This window comes from Squalius cephalus, assembly GCF_949319135.1.
Source record: "Squalius cephalus genome assembly, contig: scaffold_57, whole genome shotgun sequence".
Lineage (NCBI taxonomy): Eukaryota > Metazoa > Chordata > Actinopteri > Cypriniformes > Leuciscidae > Squalius > Squalius cephalus.
In genome coordinates, this window is record NW_027645818.1 from 514,981 (window position 1) to 533,891 (window position 18,911).

Genomic DNA, 18,911 nt, shown 5'->3' on the forward strand with positions numbered 1-18,911 from the left:
TTAAAGCAGAGCGCTCTGGGTAATATTTTATATCCTGTCAAAACATACAATCATTGCCATTGCATATGTATTTTTCAAAGATGTCAGGGAAAAAGCAAAAAGATATTTTATCATTCTGGGCACCAAAGGGTAAGCCCCCTAAAAAAGTTGCCACAGTGCTTCAAGTGGGAGCCCCCTACCCCTGTTATCAAGGCATCAAAATGTGCAACAAACACTTACAACACAAAACACATTTCATAAGCTGGAGTGTGTACTCTAGTGTACACACACACAAACCTTAATACTCTAATATGTCATTTGTTCACAATGTCCCACCACACAATAAATCATTACGACTAGACACATTCACAATGCAAAAAGATTTGTTTTTCCAAACTGTTTGGAGCAATTTGTTATATTTTTGTAATTTTTGTATATTTGTAATTTTGAAATATAACATTAAAGAGTATATTTGATGTGATGAATTGCTCTGTCATTTATCAGATTAACCAATTGTTATAATTTCAATTTGTGCTGGTTAATTATGAACAATGGGTAAAATTGGGGGGCGGGGACGGGGCTCCATAGGGCTCCATTAGGGCTCCTCCCCTAACCACATGTGATCTCACTCCAAGCTTTTGATAAAACTTGAGAACCCTGGTTCTGTTTTGCATACTGTAGCCTATGTTTTTCATGTTGGATGTTATTGGTACAGGTGATGAGCACTATAGCAACCATTAGTATATTTTAAATGGAATATTGGAATTGGAATATTTTGAAAAACGGTCACTGAATAAATACATTGATGTTTTACTTCTTTAAAATCAATAAATCTTTATATTTTGTGAATCATTCATGATGTGGGCTTATTTGGAACACATGGGGGCCAAAGTACCAATTAAGCCCATGACAGACTTCTGACTTTATTCCTAAAATATCTTAAATTTATATTCTAAAATGTACATCAACTAATTAATACATTTTCAAATGAAAGATAAATCTTGCATTTTAACACATTATTTTTCTTATAAACCATGTCAATATATATGAAAAAAAACTAAACTTAGATTTTGGTAGGCTTAATGGGTACACTTACCCTATTTAATCCACACACACAAACGAACTACTGTGTCTATAGATAACCTACATTTAAATGTGTGGAGGGAACAGAGAGACTGACATGGAAATTAGTGAACCCAAACGCAGGAGTTTAATGAAAGAAAATTACATTGGCTAGTTAAAAGAACGCAAAGTACAAATTAAAGCAGGGCAAAACAATCATTAATAAAGAGAACTAAAAAAAAAACACTTAATCCAGAGTTCCTGACAGGAATTACACGTGTGGAAATTACCGGCGAAGAACATTAAAAAAAGACCGCCACGGCTAGTGAAGTGACCTCATGTGTTTGCACGCGAAGGGGAGTGAGATTCTGGCAGGGAGTCGAAATTCGGCACAACACCATAGACAGTATAAGAAATGGTCAATGGACACAGCGAACCCATAGATTTCAACGGAGAAAAGTGAAGTCAATTAGAAGCACTCACTTCCTGATAGCTGAGCGTTCTGCGCAGCCTCAAACTGAGCTTGACGGCGTAGATGTGACGTGAGCAACCTGTCTGACAGTTGTAAGTCTTCTAGTAGCTGTGCCAAGAGAAATCTGAATCATTCCCTTCCGAATCTTGCATGAGTAGGAGCTGTCCATGAGCTAGGAGCAGGAGCAACTTTATGACTCTCTATGGGCTTCTCCCTTGACTTTATGCCTCCACGTCCCCCCGATTGCCTGCGAGTTTCTCCTCCTGTCTATACGGTAATTTCTCTACTGTGCGGCAGAGAGCCGCGTGGTTATGACGCCATCGTTAGCCTATTTTTACAAAAACTGCTGCTTCTTCTTTAGAAATAAACAATGCATAAATAGAGTCTTTAAATGCCTCAGATGTAAAGTTATTCGCTGTCTGTCAAAGTGACACCAAAATGAATGGGAGTTAATGGAACGCTAACAGCAGGTGATGGCTTGCTAACCAATGGCGGCCCCCAGGGAAGGTACGCTTTCCGGGTGCTGGATTACCCCCTTGCACAACACCAGCAAACTCGAGCTCAGGTAGGGTGAGCGTCGGCGCAGTGGACCAGAACCCGCAGAAACCATGTTGTGTCTATATGTGGAGTACCCAAGTTTTAGGTTAAAAGACAAACATTAATTTGAGCTAGGGTTGTCTTGTTTATTATGTTATTATGTTTATTGAAATTAGTTTGTATAAAGTTTGTTTTGTTACAAGGTGGAGGTATATGTCAATCTGAATATGGAAGATATCACCTTATGACACGTATCTATTAATGGTGGTGCCTGAGAAAACGGGTGGAATCTGGCCTTTAAAAGCAGCAGCCAGACTGCAGAACAGAACTTGTTTACCAAGTCGAGCCAACGTGCAATTGCGGAGTCGTGAGCTATATTGTATATTGTGGATACTTGTGAGTTTGTGTACATATTCGTCTAGTTAAATCTTTTTGATTTTTTTTTTTTTTTATGTATGTGTGTGTGTATATATATATATATATATATATATATATATATATATATTTTTTTTTTTTTTTATATGCATATTCACTGCTGGATTATTGGACTTTCGGGCACTTTTAAATAAATATCATCATACTCTGAATAAAAATGATGGCTCAACCCGTTACACTCTTCAGAGTATGGTGATATTTATTTACAAGTGCCCGAAAGTCCAGCAAATTTCATGTTTTTACGTGGCCCTTGTTTCGATAGCCATTTGAGTAAATGTAAACAATACTTACACTTTATACATGTATTCTTCGGCCGCCACAGAAGAACCCGCAATTTTCTTTGAAATTAAAAAATACTGTCATCACCGGCGTGGGATAGGCTAGGCTGCGAAGGATCCACTCATTCTATCCTTCGCAGCCGGCGGAAAGAAGGACGGTAGGCCGCATTCGAAGGACCCTTCGTCACGCTGTTGTGACACAATCAGCCTTCAAATACGACCTTTGAAGGATGCAGACCCTGAATTGGGACACAGCTACTGATTTGATGCAGAGAGCACTTTTGAGGTGAACATTTTAATAAGGATCAAGTGACAGAGTTCAGCTTTGAGAATAAAACCAACCTGTTTGTTCCTCAGTATCTTCCTCTTTCACTCTGAATGTTTCATCAATCTTCATGTCTTCACTCTCCTCTTTAATAAACGCCATCTTTATAATCGTATGTCACATGGATTTCAGTTGCATCACCAGGAATTTTTCTGTGTGTTTAGACACTTTGTTTAAGATGTGAATAATTAAAAGAAAGAAAAATAAATCCAAACTAAATTTCTGGGTACGTCTCAATTAGCTCCCTAGTTCAGTAGTTGGTGTAGCTGCTACTGGTAAGGGAGTAAGTCAGTCACTAAATGTCTCGATCAAACCTAATATATTACAAATTAATTTTGCTAGACTCTTCGAATCAGTTAGTTTGTAAAAGTTGTCAAACGTTACTTGTTTTGAAACAGTTCCAAAGCTTTGCATCTCCAATCACTACTTGTCAGAGACCGAATTTCAGTTTACGATATAAGTTACTTTATTTGATTTCACGATATAAGGAGATAGGGAGCGAAATGAGACGTACCCTTCTGCAACTCATGCGTGGATGCGGTTTTATACTCACCAAAAATAACATTCATACATATTGCGTTCATTATTTATTAATTGTAAATGCTATACATTGATTAAACAATCATTCCCATTTAAACACCAAATATTCCCCAAATCACAAACGTTTAAAAAACACAAACCTTTCATTAGCCGAATCACAACAGAGGCAGGAGTGAAGCGCATGTTTATGACGTCACACGACCACACCAAAATAAAAGTCCAGGAGGGGTTTTCAGAAAGCAGGTTATGCGACACCGGGGTAAGCAGTTTGCTTCAGGGTTCTTCTTCTTCTTTCTTTTTTATTGGCGGGTGGCAACCGGCATTTAAGGTGCATATCCGCCACCTACTGTGCTGTAGTGTGGGCCAGAAATGCAAGCATCTTATCACGATTAAAAAAAAAAAAAAAAAAAAAAACTTCACCGATCAATTAAATCCTTTTCATTAAACCAGTTTCTTTCAAAAAGTTAAACAAAGCTCCCATTATCTGCTCTCCAATTTTAAAAAGATTTTTAAGGTTCAACATATTTTCCCCAAATTTCATTAATTCCTCTTTTAATTTTATCCTATGATTTTCATATTTGACACATTCACTAATCACATGTTCAGCTGATTCCTCTCCCCTTCCACAATCACACAAACCTGAAGGGTGCTTTTTCAATAAATACATAGTTTTATTTAATCTAGTATGTCCTAATCTCAGCCTCGAAATAATGCTACTTTCTCTAGTACATCGATCTATAGATTTCCTTTTCCCTACTTCTTGCATATATTGTATAAATGTCGCCCTTTCTTCCCTTCATCTCATTGTCTCTGCCATGTCTTCATAATATTTTCCTTTATTTTTTCTTTAACTTCAGCTTTACTTAGTGCCACTTTTGTAATTCTGTCGAGTTTCAAAGCTTGCTTAGCCAACATTTCTGCTGTTTCATTTCCCTCAATCCCCCTATGAGCCGGAATCCACAAAAATCTGACCGCTGCATTAATATGTTGCAGTCTGTATACAGTCTCATATATTTCATACACAATATCAAGTCTGCTATTAGATGATAACGACTGAAGAGACATTAATGATGATAGGCTATCAGAGCAAATTAAAACCTTGGTAATTTTGTTTTCCTCTACCCACTGTAATACCCTTAAAATAGCTAACATTTCCACAGTAAATACTGTCAAATGATCAGAGGTTCTTTCCTTAACATTTATCTTTAATTCTGGAATAGTAAATGCAAAACCAGTAAAACCACTCTTAGGATCTTTTGAGCCATCCGTAAATGCAGCTATAAATGAATTATATATAGACCTTATTCTGTCCTCCACTTTTTCTAACCAGTTTCCTTTCCCATTAAGTCTTTTTATTTCTCCTTGAATATAGAAGTCTATAATTAGTGGCGAAAACAACCAAGGCGCGTACTTGAAAAAGGAACATTAGGACTGAACTTATTCTCCTGCAATTTCATTTCAATTGCTACTTTACTAGATGTCCAAGCAAAGCATTCTATCTTAGCCTTCCCACTTTCCCAACAAGGGTTAAGACACTTAACTGTAGGATGCCATCTTTCATTATGACCTTTTAGATTAGTCCAATAGTTCATCATCAGTTGCTCAAATCTTAAACTTAATGGAAGCTCGCCCACCTCAACTTGCAATGCACAAGCCGGAGAGGACCTTATGGCTCCACAACAAATTCTCAGTGCTTGATTTTGTATAATTTCCAGTCTCTTTAATGATGTTTTCGATGCAGATCTAAACACTATACTTCCATATTCCATCACTGGTCTTATTAAAGCCACATACACCCCTCTTAAGGCTCCTTTACTAGAACCCCACTCTATCCCAGTTAAGCACCTCATTATATTTAAAATCTTCTTACACTTTTCCTCTACTTTCCTTACCTGCTCTGACCAAGTTAGTTTAGAGTCAAATGTTACCCCTAAAAACCGAAAGTAATTTACCTGCTCAATTTGATTCCCATACAATAACACCTTAGCATCTTTATACCTCTTTTGAGTAAAAACCATCATCTTTGTCTTTTCCACTGAGAATTTAAAACCCCATGAATAAGACCATTCTTCAATTAAACCTACTGCTTCCTGTATCTTCTCTTGAACTAAAATTAAGCTCTTGCCATTTTTCCAAAGGGCAATGTCATCAGCAAATAATGACTTCCCAATATCATACTTTATTTTACTAAAAACATCATTGATCATAATAGAAAAAAGTAATGGGCTTATCACACTACCCTGCGGGGTCCCATTATCTACTTTTAATTTATCAGACACTGAAGTACCAATTTTAACCTGAATAATCCTTTCAGCTAAAAAAAACTTTTGACCCAATTAAAAGCTCTTCCCTTAATACCCATTTTATCTAATTTAATCAATAGCCCCTCTTTCCATACCATATCATAAGCTTTTTCCACATCCATGAAAACTGCCATAACCGATTCCTTATTTATCATAGCTTTTCTAATTTCTGTTTCCAAGCAAACCACAGGGTCCATTGTTCCCCGTCCTTTCCTAAAACTACTTTGGTAAGGGGATAAAAGATATTTACTTTCTATATAAAATGTCATTCTTTCTACAATCATCCGTTCCATAATTTTCCCAACATGCGACGTAAGGGCAATGGGCCTGTAGTTTGCTGGATTCGTTGGATCCTTACCTGGTTTTGCTATAGGTATAATAATAGCCTCTTTCCAACTTATTGGTAATCTCCCTTCTTCCCAGCTCTTATTATATAAACCTAAAAGTTTCATTTGCATTAAAATTCCAAACTGTTTCAACATACTATAACTAATCTGATCTTTTCCTGGAGCAGTTACCTTAGCTTTATCTATTGCCCGTTTCATTTCGCTTAATGTAAAAGGGGAATCCATAGCATCCTCTGTACTTTCCTTTCTTATTAGTGCCTCTGGGTATGAATCTCTAGTCACTTCTCTTCCTATTTTTCCAGCCTCTGACAGATTATTAGAACTATGAATTTCAACCAAAGCCTTAGCTATGATATCAGCTTTTTCCCTATTTGTTACTGCTATAGTTTCTCCTGATTTTAAAACTGGAAACTGCCAGTCTTTCCTAATTCCCCTCATTTTCATTATCATTCCCCACACATTTCCTAATGGAGTCGTTCTATTTTATTACAATATTCTCTCCAACGGTCTCTTTTTGCCTTCTTTACTACTTTCCTAACTTGAGCTTGGGCCTTTTTGTATTCTATTAATCTTTGGAAGTTAAGATTATTCTTCAGCATTTTAAATGCCTTATTCCTTACTTTAATGCTTTTCCCACACTCTTCCGTCCACCATGGAACTGGTTTCCTATTCATTTTTCCTTTGCTTTTTGGAATACATAAGTTAGCCACTCTAATCACTACTTCTTTAAATTTTTCATCAATTTCATCTATATCCTGGCTTAAATCAATTTCACTACTCACCTCCTCACATAAATATTCAAATTTACCCCACATAGCCTTATTTAATATCCATTTATCCTCTCTTCCCTCTTCCCTCTCATCCTTTCTCACACATAACTTACATAAAACAGGAAAATGATCACTACCCATAGTAGAGTCCTCCCATAACTCCCACTCACAAATACCTGCCACCTCTTTTGACACTAATGTTAAATCAAGTGCTGAACTTTTACCTGTGTGAACATCTATTCTTGTGCTTCTCCCATCATTAATGCATACCAGATCCCACTCATCCAACAACTGTTCTTTCTATTATTCGACCATTTAAATCTGTTTTCCCCCCTCCCCAAAATGAACAATGGGCATTAAAATCTCCACATACAACAATGCGGTCACTTGCTAGTTCAACAATCTGATTTAATTTATCACCATCTAATCTTCTACATGGATTATAATAATTTACCACAGAAACCTTCTCTTGCTTAGTCCATATTTTAACAATAATATACTCTTCCTCCCTTCCTTTTGATATAACTTGATATGAAATATTCTTCTTGATAAATGTAGCACACCCACCCCCTACACCATCTTCCCTATCATTCCTTACACTAACATAATTATATATACTAAAATCTAATTTCCGTGATAATCATGTTTCTTGTATACAGATTACATCAGGTGTAGTTGGTAACGAACTGATAAAATACTTAAATTCCAGCCCATTTGCCACCAAGCTTCTTGCATTCCATTGAAGAATAAAAACCATAATATCAGCTAACAAATGGAGCTTCCTGACTGGCCTGAGCACTTAGCACATTCCTCACCTCTTCCCAGGACAAATCATTCAGGCTAAGATGGTTCACTGCTGCCTTTACTATTATTTGTATCCTTTCCGTTTTTGACTTTGCCTCAGTTGTAGCATTGATGACCCCTGCTATAAAGATGACTAATTTCCTTAAATCAACCAGAATTTTATCCCCTTTTATCTGTTCATGTTGATCATTATTCAGATTCTCACTTGCCTCAATTACTACTCTTCCCTCCCTGTGATTCACCAGTCTAACGGCCTCTGCATATGATATTTTATTTTGCACTCTGACCTGCTGAATCTCAACCTGCCTTTTCATTACTTCACATCCCCCGTATGCCACACTGTGATTCCCTCCACAGTTACAGCATTTCGGTTGCACATCCCTTCTACATTCCTCATAATCATGGTCCTCACCACATCTAGCACACCTTCTTTTCCCTTTGCAATTCATGGCTGTGTGACCAAACCTCTGACATTTAAAACACCTCAAAGGTTTAGGAACGTATTCTCTCACATTATACATCATATACCCTAGGGATACTTTGCTAGGAAGCATTTCATCCTCAAATTCTAACAACACACTTTCACTTACTTGTCTCACCCCATTCTTAAAGCTGGTCAATCTTCGAACATCTTTCACTTTCCCTCCTTTTAAATTTGCTTTTATTTCATCCACATTTACATCAACAGGAATCCCCCAAATCACCCCCCTATTCCACGTTTCTCTTCTCCACGCGACTAACACTACTTACTTTATACCTTCCTATCTCCTTCATTCTACAGGTCCTTTCTCTTTGATCTTCATTTTTGCATATTATTAAAAGGTTTCCATCCCTCAAAACTTTGGCCATTTTGACATCTCCCACTTGGTTTTTTAAAATCATAGTCAACTTCACTGGATTCATACCAAGCACTCCATTTTCTTCCCCAAACCTAAGTATTGCTTTGCACTCATCATCTATCTTCAAATTATCATCCTTTTTATCAACTTTAGTCATCATCCCTTTGAATTTCTTTGACCCCGCTTTTCCACTCTCACCACCCCGTTTCTCTCTTATTCTATCTGTCTCCTGGCTAAACTCCATATGATCTTCATTCTCAGTGTCATCCGAGTTAGCCCATTCTGGCCCATTTCCAGCACAGCTTTGCCTACCCGACATCGTTGTCACCCCTTTGTCACGTTTCCCCATTTCTTCCAATAAAGTTTCTTGTCTTCTCTTCATTAGGTGACAGCAACTCGAAGAACTTTAATCATCGCTTCTTCAACTTTCCTCTCGCGTATAACAAGCGGACCTCTCTGAACAAACAACCTCAGCATGCAGCTCAACTTTCCCCAAGTTTGAATCTCGTGCTCACTCTGCAGCTACCTTGTTTCGAACCAAGGCAATCCCCTGCTTCAGGGTTAATTTACTTCAGAGGTATTCAGCGCATGTGTGCCCTATCGATTATATTATAGGCTACTACACTAAAAAAAAATTGTTTTTTCTTAATATCAAGAATCAGTGATTCTTGGGAATTTGGATAAAACAGGTTTTAATTTTGAAAATAAAAAGTTAGTTAAATTACAAAATCTGAAGGTTTATCATTGTAGACCAAGGTCTTGGCTGTTCATCAATGTACCGGTGAAACCTCCTCTGGCTCCTCATTTTGTATTTTTTTCATAAAATAGGCATTTTTCCAGTTATTACTTTGTTTTTGTCAACACCGTCAGACACAATACAAATTATTTTGTATTTATTTGGTCTAATATGTATTTAGAGTTTTTAAATCATTATCTGGCATTCTTAGTACACATATATGTTGTTAAATGTTGAATATTCACATTTGTTCATTTTTTATTCTGTTTCACGTGTACTCCTTTAAAAGATACAACATCATACAATGTTTACTTTAAGCCTAAATAGAAAAAGTAATATTTTTTTATTTAACAAACATATTTTTTGTATTAAAAGAGACTATTACTTTAATAACTCAACAGCACTGAAGAAACATTGTAAGCATATTCATTTAAAACAAATAAAACTCCCTCTGACGGTGGTGACACTAATCTGACGGTGGTGACAGTGGCCTCATTGCAACATACAATCCCAATATGTATACCACTCAAGTCAATGGCTTCTTGTTTAACAACTTTAACTATTTGGTCCAAAAAATAACAATCCTGAGCACTGTGATAAACATTTTTCAAGGAATATAAGGTACAATAAGCAATATCATTATTAAAAGTACCCCATCCCCATATCATCAAATATCAAATCATCATAGTAAAAAATAAAGTCATTACCAGTAGGAATAATGTACAATGCATCACTGACATCACCTTAAACTGTCATCTAGTGCCTCCTACTCATAAAATAATACATTATATTCTTGTGAAAACTGTACTCATAAAATAATACATTATATTCTTGTGAAAACTGGACTGTAAACTGTATATTGGACGTGAAGAACAGATAACAACAATTGTGAGCACTGTGGCAAACATTCAATAAGAATAAGAAACATATAGGTTCAATTATCAATAGGCTATCATTAATAAAAGTACACCTTAATAATCATCATAAGTAAAAAAAGAAATCACTACCAATAGCAATAAGACAGAATTCATCACTGACCTTATATTTAACTGTCATGTAGTGCCCCCACCCATAAAATAATATAGATCATATTCTTCTGTAAACTAGACTATAAACTCAAATAATAAATGAATAACTAGGTCTTACAGTCTCTTTTCCATAAACTGAAACGTTTCAAAATACAGAAAGAATTCTGTGTAAATACCACAAAACACATCCTGGCACAAAAATAATAATAATAATAATAATCCATATGTGAACTCCTGTGAGTTTTCCCTGACTGATTTACGTCACTCCACCACTCATTTAGCTTCATCAGGAAGTATATGGTGTATATGTTTCTCCTCTATGAAGTCCATGACTTCAGCAGACAGGTTGTATATCTCCCTCGTCCTGCTTGCACGACCTGGTGATGACGGTTCCACAAGTTTGACCAGAATATGCAGCCCTTTCCACCTCCTTTTGGATAGAATCGTGTGTTGGGCCCATGAGGGTAGAAAAACTCCACTTCCACATCTTGATGATGAGCATCCACAGTGACAGCCTTTACTAACCACCAGTTCTAGTCATAAATGACCGCAAGCCAATCTCTGCAATGAACTATATCAGCAGATAGATCTGTCACAGTCCTGTCAGGACCACTCTTGGTCAGACGAAAATCTAAATGAACTTTAGAAAACACAATTTAATCGCTTCAAACGTGTTCAGATGCAAGTGGAACTGCTGTATAAAAGCAATATAGCGCTTGTGTTTGTGAGGATATCCACGAACATCCTCAAAAACATATTGCTTAATAGTAGCATGCAGCAGTGTAGGCCTGTATGGAAGAAATATAGGGGGAATTACATAAATAAAAATATAAAAGAGGTTAATGAAATATTATAGGTCATATTGGTTTTTATTGTGATCAACAATTATATTCTGGCCTCCGTTGAGGACCATTTGGAGGTTTTTGTCACCACCACTGTACATCTGACGGTGGTGACAAAAACCTACTCTTTCACATGATATGCATGAGTTGTTCACATTAGCCATCTTGTTTCCCCTCTGTTGCTAGCTACTTCAGACCTCTTCTTAAAAAGTATAAATTTATGTCTTAATCTAATCTAATATTTTTTATACAAAAGAGACAGTGTTGACATGTTACGGTTGTGACAGTAGCAGTGTCAGGTCCGGCTCCACGGGGGGGCCAGGGTGGGCCTGGCCCACCAAATCAGAATCTTGGCCCACCCTGGCCCCACACCACATAACAGCCAATCACAAAATTGGTGTGATATTCAATCGCCACTCTTACGCCACACATCATGTTCTTATGCAGTGAAACATACATCGTGGAGCACAGAGGACACTGACAACGCACTGATAGACAGGACAGATCAGGTTACTTTTAATATGAAAGTCATTTTTTTAACGAAATTTAAAAAATAAATACCGTTTTGCAGGGGCGGACTGGCCATCTGTGTGATCTGGAGAATCACAGAACGGCCGGTACTCCAGGACGTCCGGTGGGCCGGCCGCACTGGCTGTGGCCGCCAAGTAAGGAGAAGAAGAAGTGGAAGAGGAGAAAGAAACCAACAGCAAAGACGTTAGATAGAAGCACAGAAATAAGTATTTATTATACTCATAAGTATGAGAAACATCAAATGGCAAACGCTCAAAAAGCGGAACAAAACTTGTTTAATCTGAGCAGCGCAGAGCATTATCAGCTCGGCCCAAATAACAGCGATCGCGGCCAAAGCAGCTGTGCGGGATGATTGTTTCTGTATGTAATAAGCAGTAGAGCCCGACCGATATGGATTTTTGGGCGCCGATACCGATAAAAAAAAGCCAGATACCGATATATCGGCCGATATTATTTATGTGTATATTATAATACAGTAGCAATATTATTTATGTGTATTATAGTACAGTAAGTTTGGACACACTTTACAATTGGTGTGTACAAACTTTTGATGGGTACTAGAGCCCGACCGATAAAGGATTTTGAAGGCCGATACCGGTACAAATATTTGTTGGTTTTAAAATCCGATAAATCGGACGATATATATTTTTTTTTTTCAGAAACGCGCAACAAAACATTAACAAATTTCCCTAACATTAGTTATTTGTAGTTATTTATGAGTTTTAACTAAAATAATATGATAATGCATTTTAAAAAGAAACTTGTTTCTTTTATTGTCACAACAGAACAGAGGAACATCAAAATATATTAAAGTTCTGATAAATAAAATGTATAAAAATACAAACTTAAGATTTTTTTTTAAGACTAAACGTTTAGTCCTTTGAACAAAAACAACAATTTCACATTCAAATTGACAACAAATTCAAATTGTCATAATTTACTCTCTCAAGTTGTTTTTTTCTTCTGTTGAAAATAAGTTATTTGGATGAATGTGGGTAACCAAACAGTTGATGTACCCCAGTGACTTCCATAGTATATTTTTCTCCTTTGGAAGTCAATGGGGACCAGCTACTGTTTGGTTACCCACATTCTTCAAACTATTAATATTAGAAAAATATTAGAAGGAAATTAATACAGTTGGAACAACATTAGAGTGCCTGTAAATAATGAGATCATTTTTATTATTGGGTGAACTATCCCTTTAAGGACAAGCGGCAATGTGTTTACAATTGCTACTGTCTCTTTAAGAGCTGAGCACGACACGTCTAATGTACACGCATTTGACAAGCAGATTTTCTCTCAATTTTGCCTTCACTTTAGACAACCGACTTTGTTTATGTAAATCTTGTGTGTATTTAACAGTATTAGCACAATAATACTCGAAAGATAACTTAGTCCAGTATCCAGGCGCTGGTAGAAAGGCTTTTAGTGCATGTGAGCTTCACATGTACGCGCTGAGAAACGCACACGTTAGAACAGCGCATCAGCATTTAAAATTAAATGTTTAACCGACAAAGCATTAAAGCACATGCACATTATGAACTTTTGTGAACTGCAGTGTTAACATTTTATGTGAATATAGCCTACGTCGCATTGTTCCGCTTCACTCTATGCTTATTTAACCGCAGCAAAACTGGACATGAGTCACGAATTTTGTCATCCTTATTTGAGTTAAGAGAACTGATAGGGATGTTCTTTTAATTGTTATTCAAGCAATGTATGTCTCGTGAGTCGTTACCAACTCACCATGAACACACTTCACCGATGATCTCACTCGCGGTTCTCTCTGCCCGACTCTGGCTGGATCAGCAGGTTGCAGAATGTGTGGCGCGTTATACACGAGTGTTGCCAACAGGGACGGTGTAGAGTGCCCTCTGGTGGACAAACTATACAACGCCAACACTCATAACATGGTTGAAGGGTGTTTCGTCCGTTTTTATTTTTTTTTTGAAATATTCATTTATCGGCCGTTATAAATGCCGATACCGATAGTTTTGAAAATGCCTAATATCGGCCGATAATATCGGCCTGCCGATATATCGGTCGGGCTCTAATAAGCAGACAAGAGCTGAGTCCATATGCGTCTTTATTTAGCGTACGCCATAACACAACTGCCCGCAAACCGGGACCAACAACGTCACAACAGGATACAAACCCATATATGGTATTTCCCTGTAACATCTCCCTTTCTTTACAGTGTTGCCACACTTCCCTTAGAACCCCTCCATTTATTAACAAACCCAACCCCGAATATGAACTCAAAGTTTACTAGAACAACTTATGCTGTGTATTTCAAAACTGAACTGCATTAGTGATGCGTTAGGAAAATTCACAAATCCAGTCTCTGTGGTGGACGTGACTGACGGCCGCTGCGCGTAATGATCTGGGTTTCACGCTGGGTAGGTCTGTTAGGCACTGACAGCCTCCGTTCTTGAACTTGCTCTGGCACACATTCTGTGCTGTCCGATGTGTCGCCCTCTCTGATTGCTGCTTCATCGTCGCTGGCCACCGAGCCCTGACTGCTCTCCTTCATCCCTGGCTCTTGGTGGTTAAACTGGGCGGAGCGCTCAGCCCTACGCAAATCCACACGGTTGCGCCTGTATAATGTGCCATCCACATCCACTACGTAAGACCGCGGATTCACTTTCCCCAGACACTGGCCTCTCCGCCACCGTCCCGTGCGATCTCCCGGCAGTGGTTTCATTCTGATGTGTTCGCCGACATTAAGCTCTGGGAGGTCTCTCGCTCTCGCATCGTAATGGAATTTTGCCATCCGCCGTTTCCACCTGAGTTTCTCCGGAACTCCTTCAACCACCTTGGGGTAAAGCAAGCTGTTTGTCATGGGAAGTCCCGTCCTAAGTCTGCGGGACATGAGTCGCTGTGCCGGACTGCTGTCCAATCCCTCCGTGGGCGTATTTCGCCAGTGTAGCACTGCTAACCATGGATCTGTTCCGTCGAGTTTGGCCCTCTTACAGAGTGATTTAACAATCTTCACTGCAGATTCGGCCTTTCCGTTAAATTTTGGGTGCTGGGGTGAAGATGTAACATGTATGAACCCCCACTGGGAAGCAAATTTTCTGAACTGTTCACAAGCAAATTGCGGCCCGTTGTCGGTAATCACTTGATCTGGCTGGCCGTAACGCGCAAACTGCACTTTGCAGCGTGTAATGACTGTGTCCGCCGTCAGATCTGGCAACTGATCAATTTCCAAGTAATCTGAGTAGTGGTCCACTATGATCAGAAATTCTCTGCCACCGTACGCATACAAGTCCATACTAACCATTTGCCAGGGACGCACAGGGATTTCGTGGGACATCATCATTTCCTTTTGCTGATTGTGCCCATTCTCGTTACACGCAGGACAGTTAGCCACGTAATCATTTATCTCTCCTCTCATGTTGGGCCAGAACAGCGTTTCCCTCGCCTGTCTGTAACAGGCTTCTCCTCCAATATGCGTGGCGTGAATGCGATTGAGCATTGCTGCTCTCAATGCCTTTGGTATAATGGCACACTGACTTCTATAAAGCACACCATTCTGAATGTTCAGTTCATCTTTGAATGGCCAATACTCGCGCACCGAGAGTGATACGTTTTCTTTACGCTCAGGCCAGCCCGCTAACACGATCTTTGCCAGATCCTGCAATGCGTTGGTCTCAGTTACGGTCTCAGGTCTCAGTTACGATTTGGCGGAGACTGACGTCTGTCACGTTGAGGTGTAGGGCTTGGTCTATGAATGAGAGCATGCCCTCGACGCTGTCCATGGTACTCACAGTATGTTGTTGTGGTCCGGGGTCGTTGGACGCATGTTTGTCGAGCGCTGCCCTGCTCAGCGTATCACTTATAAACATCTCTGGACCAGGTTTGTACACGACATAGAGGTTGTAGTTTTGAAGCTGTAACAACATACTTTGGAGGCGTTTGGGAGCACTCAAAAGTGGCTTCTTGAAGATTGTCACGAGGGGTTTATGGTCGGTTTCAGCAGTTATTGTCTCTCTGCCGTACAGGTAGTGATGGAACCTCTGACATGCGAACACGATACTCAAGCATTCCTTCTCAATTTGGGCATAATTTTGTTCAGTTCTCGTAAGCGCCCGAGAGGCGAAAGCCACAGGTTGTCCTTGCTGCAACAGACAGCAGCCCAAACCGTTCTTGCTGGCGTCGCTTTGTATTGTCACCGGCTTGTTTATGTCGTAATATTTCAAAACGGGCGTGTTCGTAACCATACGTTTTATTTCTTGAACCGCCTCGTCGTGTTTAGGGAGCCAATGCCACGCTACCTCTTTGTCCAGAAGCCTGCGAAGCGGCTCGCATACCTCCGAGAGCCGTGGGAGAAACCTGGCCAGATACGTTACGAATCCAATGAAACGCTGAACTGCTTTTACATCCTGTGGTGTCTTCATTGCCAGGACTGCTTTCGTCTTTTCTGGGTCAATTCGTAATCCTTCCGCTGATAGTATGTGCCCATGAAAATGTACCGCTTTGAGTTTGAATTGCACCTTTTTTTCGCTCATCCGGAGTTTCACAGCTCTGCATCGCTCCACAGATTTCTGTCGTGATCTAACTCGGCCTCTGCGTCCGAGTCACCGCAGCCGACAACCAGTATGTCATCCGCTATGGGCTCTATGCCTCGGAGTCCCATCAACAGCTTGTGTTGTTTACGCTGATAGATTTCTGGTGCTATGGAGACGCCGAAGGGCAGTTTACACCATCTCATCCGCCCCCACGGTGTCCAGAAAGTTGTCATTAAGCTGCTTTCATTATCCAGTTTGCAGTGTAGAAATGCATCTCGAACGTCCACCAGCGTGAACAGACGTGCTTTGGGTAGCTTATACAGAACGTCCTCCAGTGTTGGCATATGGTAGTGCGATCTTTGCAGTGCTTGATTAAGGTGTTTTGGGTCTATGCATATTCTTACTTTGTCTGGCTTGGCTATGACTACCATGTTGCTGATCCATGGTGTGGGTTCCGTGACATTTGTGATGTGTCCGTCTCTCATGTATTTATCCAGCTGTTCTTTAAAGCAACAACATGGAACTTTTCCTCTGCGGTCGCCCTACAGGTTGGAAGCGGAATTGTCCATTACCGCTGTCGTAAAATGATTTACGGTTACTGTATATGAAGCATGTAGGTTTTTTTTCATATGGGCAATGATAATATTATTAATCTTCCTCCTTTTATAATTTATACATATTTAGTAGACTAAACATTTTAACTCAAACATTTGCGATTTGCATGTCGATTACAATGCTCAAATCTGAACGAGAATGATAGCATCCTAACCATCTAAAACTAACGCATGTTAGTGTTTACTAGCTACCAGATTGATAATTCGCTCATCTACTAGCTGATTCATGAAGATAAATAAATGGAGGACCAGATAGTTTCCGTAACGTAGCCAGGCAGACAACAGATTAGAAAAACTAAAGATAGTATGCAAGCAATTTACAGTTACTTACTAGTTCAACAGCATGACGGCCAAGTCAGCATCGGTCTGGTAACACTCCTCCTCCATTAGCTCCCTATGATTAGCTCACGCCAGCGAGCAAACGCTCGACCCATATTGATCCTCGTCCTGCCTTTCAGTTTATCACTCTCCCTTTTCCTCTTCCGACTCTACTCCGACAAAACCTTGGACTTCTTACGTTTCGCTGCTGCTTCAGCCATGACGAAAACAGACGCACGAAAACAAACGCGCTGGTTGGCCACATTTGAGGAAGTGGTGGGCGAAGTGACGTATGCCGTAAAGCAGTCGAATTTTGTAGTTCTTTTTGAGCGCTGGTTACTACCCGCACCGCGAAGTTACATAGTGCCAGTAAAAGCGATACAGACCCCGTCAGGCTCTGGCAGACGTCTCATTCAACCTATTGTAAGTCGATGTACTATCACAAGGGTCTTGGAAATATATTATGAAGGTTGAAAAGCTACATGTTGTTACTTTAACTCTGGCTTTCAAGGCCACTGGCACGTTCCGTGGCGCGCATTGCACAGGCGACACGCTGCTGTTGAGCACAAAGCGGACCTCTCCTGGGACTGACTCGACTGGGTCGTTAAACACGTCTTTGAAATTGTTAGTTAACTGTTGCTTTGTGAGAGGCATGTCGGAGTATGCAATCAGTCTATGAAGCTCTTCTGGGATGGTAAATTTCATGAGTCCCAGCCGCTCACATGTGTCACCCGAGAGTAACGGCTCTTGATCGGCTTCAACCACTTCAAAAACTAGCTTGTGTTTGGTGCTCTTTATAGTGCATTCTGTGTGAAATCACCCCAGGGAAAGCATTGTGGCACCAGAATACAATTTGAGTCTTGTTGTGCTCGGATGCAGGGCAATTTCTGGATCCAGTTTCTCTTTGGTTATCCGGCTCATAACGTTACAAGTTGCTCCCGTATCTAGCTGACAGGCCTGCTTTCTTTTATTAAGTGTCAGGTTAACGAACCATCTTGGACCTGGGGACTTTACTGTGTCAATGCATTCCTCAGCCGCAAACAGTCGACCCTCGCTGTAGGGCCCTTGCTCATCCTGACCATCATCCATCAATACATTCACTCTGTCTGACCTGTCGGCTCTCTGACGGGCTCTACAAACCTTAGCGAAATGATTCAATACACCACATGATCGACAAGTCTTTCCATATGCGGGACACTGATCTCTGCCTTTCTTGTGACCACCCCCACAATACTTGCAGTTCACGGTTCTGAGCATTTGCTCCTTACTCACTTCGCCGTCCCTACGTTTCAGCCTTTGTGCTTGTGCAATATTCACAGTGTCATTGACTGTGTTGCCCATAGCTTTTACGCGTTGTTCCGTCGCTTCTGCCAGTCGGCATATTTCGACAGATTGTGACAAAGTCAGCTGACGTTCACGCAAACAAGCGCCGCCTGGTGTTTTCATTGTCAATGCCCAGGACAAGTCTATCACGAATCATTTCGTCTTTGAGCTCCCTGTATTCACAGGTTGATGCTCGTTCCCGCAGCCTCGTGAGAAAACTGTCTATAGGCTCGTCCACCTCCTGCTTGCAACAACCGAACATGTACCTTTCGTAGATCACATTTTTCGCAGGCTTGAAGTAGTCCCCCAACGCATCC

The 18,911-nt window shown here is 39.9% G+C and overlaps 1 protein-coding gene across 1 annotated transcript in view; it reads right to left on the reverse strand.

Annotated features, from left to right (window-relative positions):
• The window catches only part of LOC307154183 (uncharacterized protein), a 41,964-nt gene extending 38,128 nt beyond the window's left edge, over nt 1-3,836 (reverse strand). The window contains exons 1-2 of the mRNA XM_079898949.1: nt 3,769-3,836; nt 3,106-3,240 (exon numbers count right to left, since the gene is read on the reverse strand). Coding sequence (XP_079755075.1) covers nt 3,106-3,190 — 85 coding nt within the window. The 5' untranslated portion in view covers nt 3,191-3,240; nt 3,769-3,836. The remainder of the gene's footprint in view (nt 1-3,105; nt 3,241-3,768) is intronic.
• Nucleotides 3,837-18,911: the final 15,075 nt, after the last annotated feature.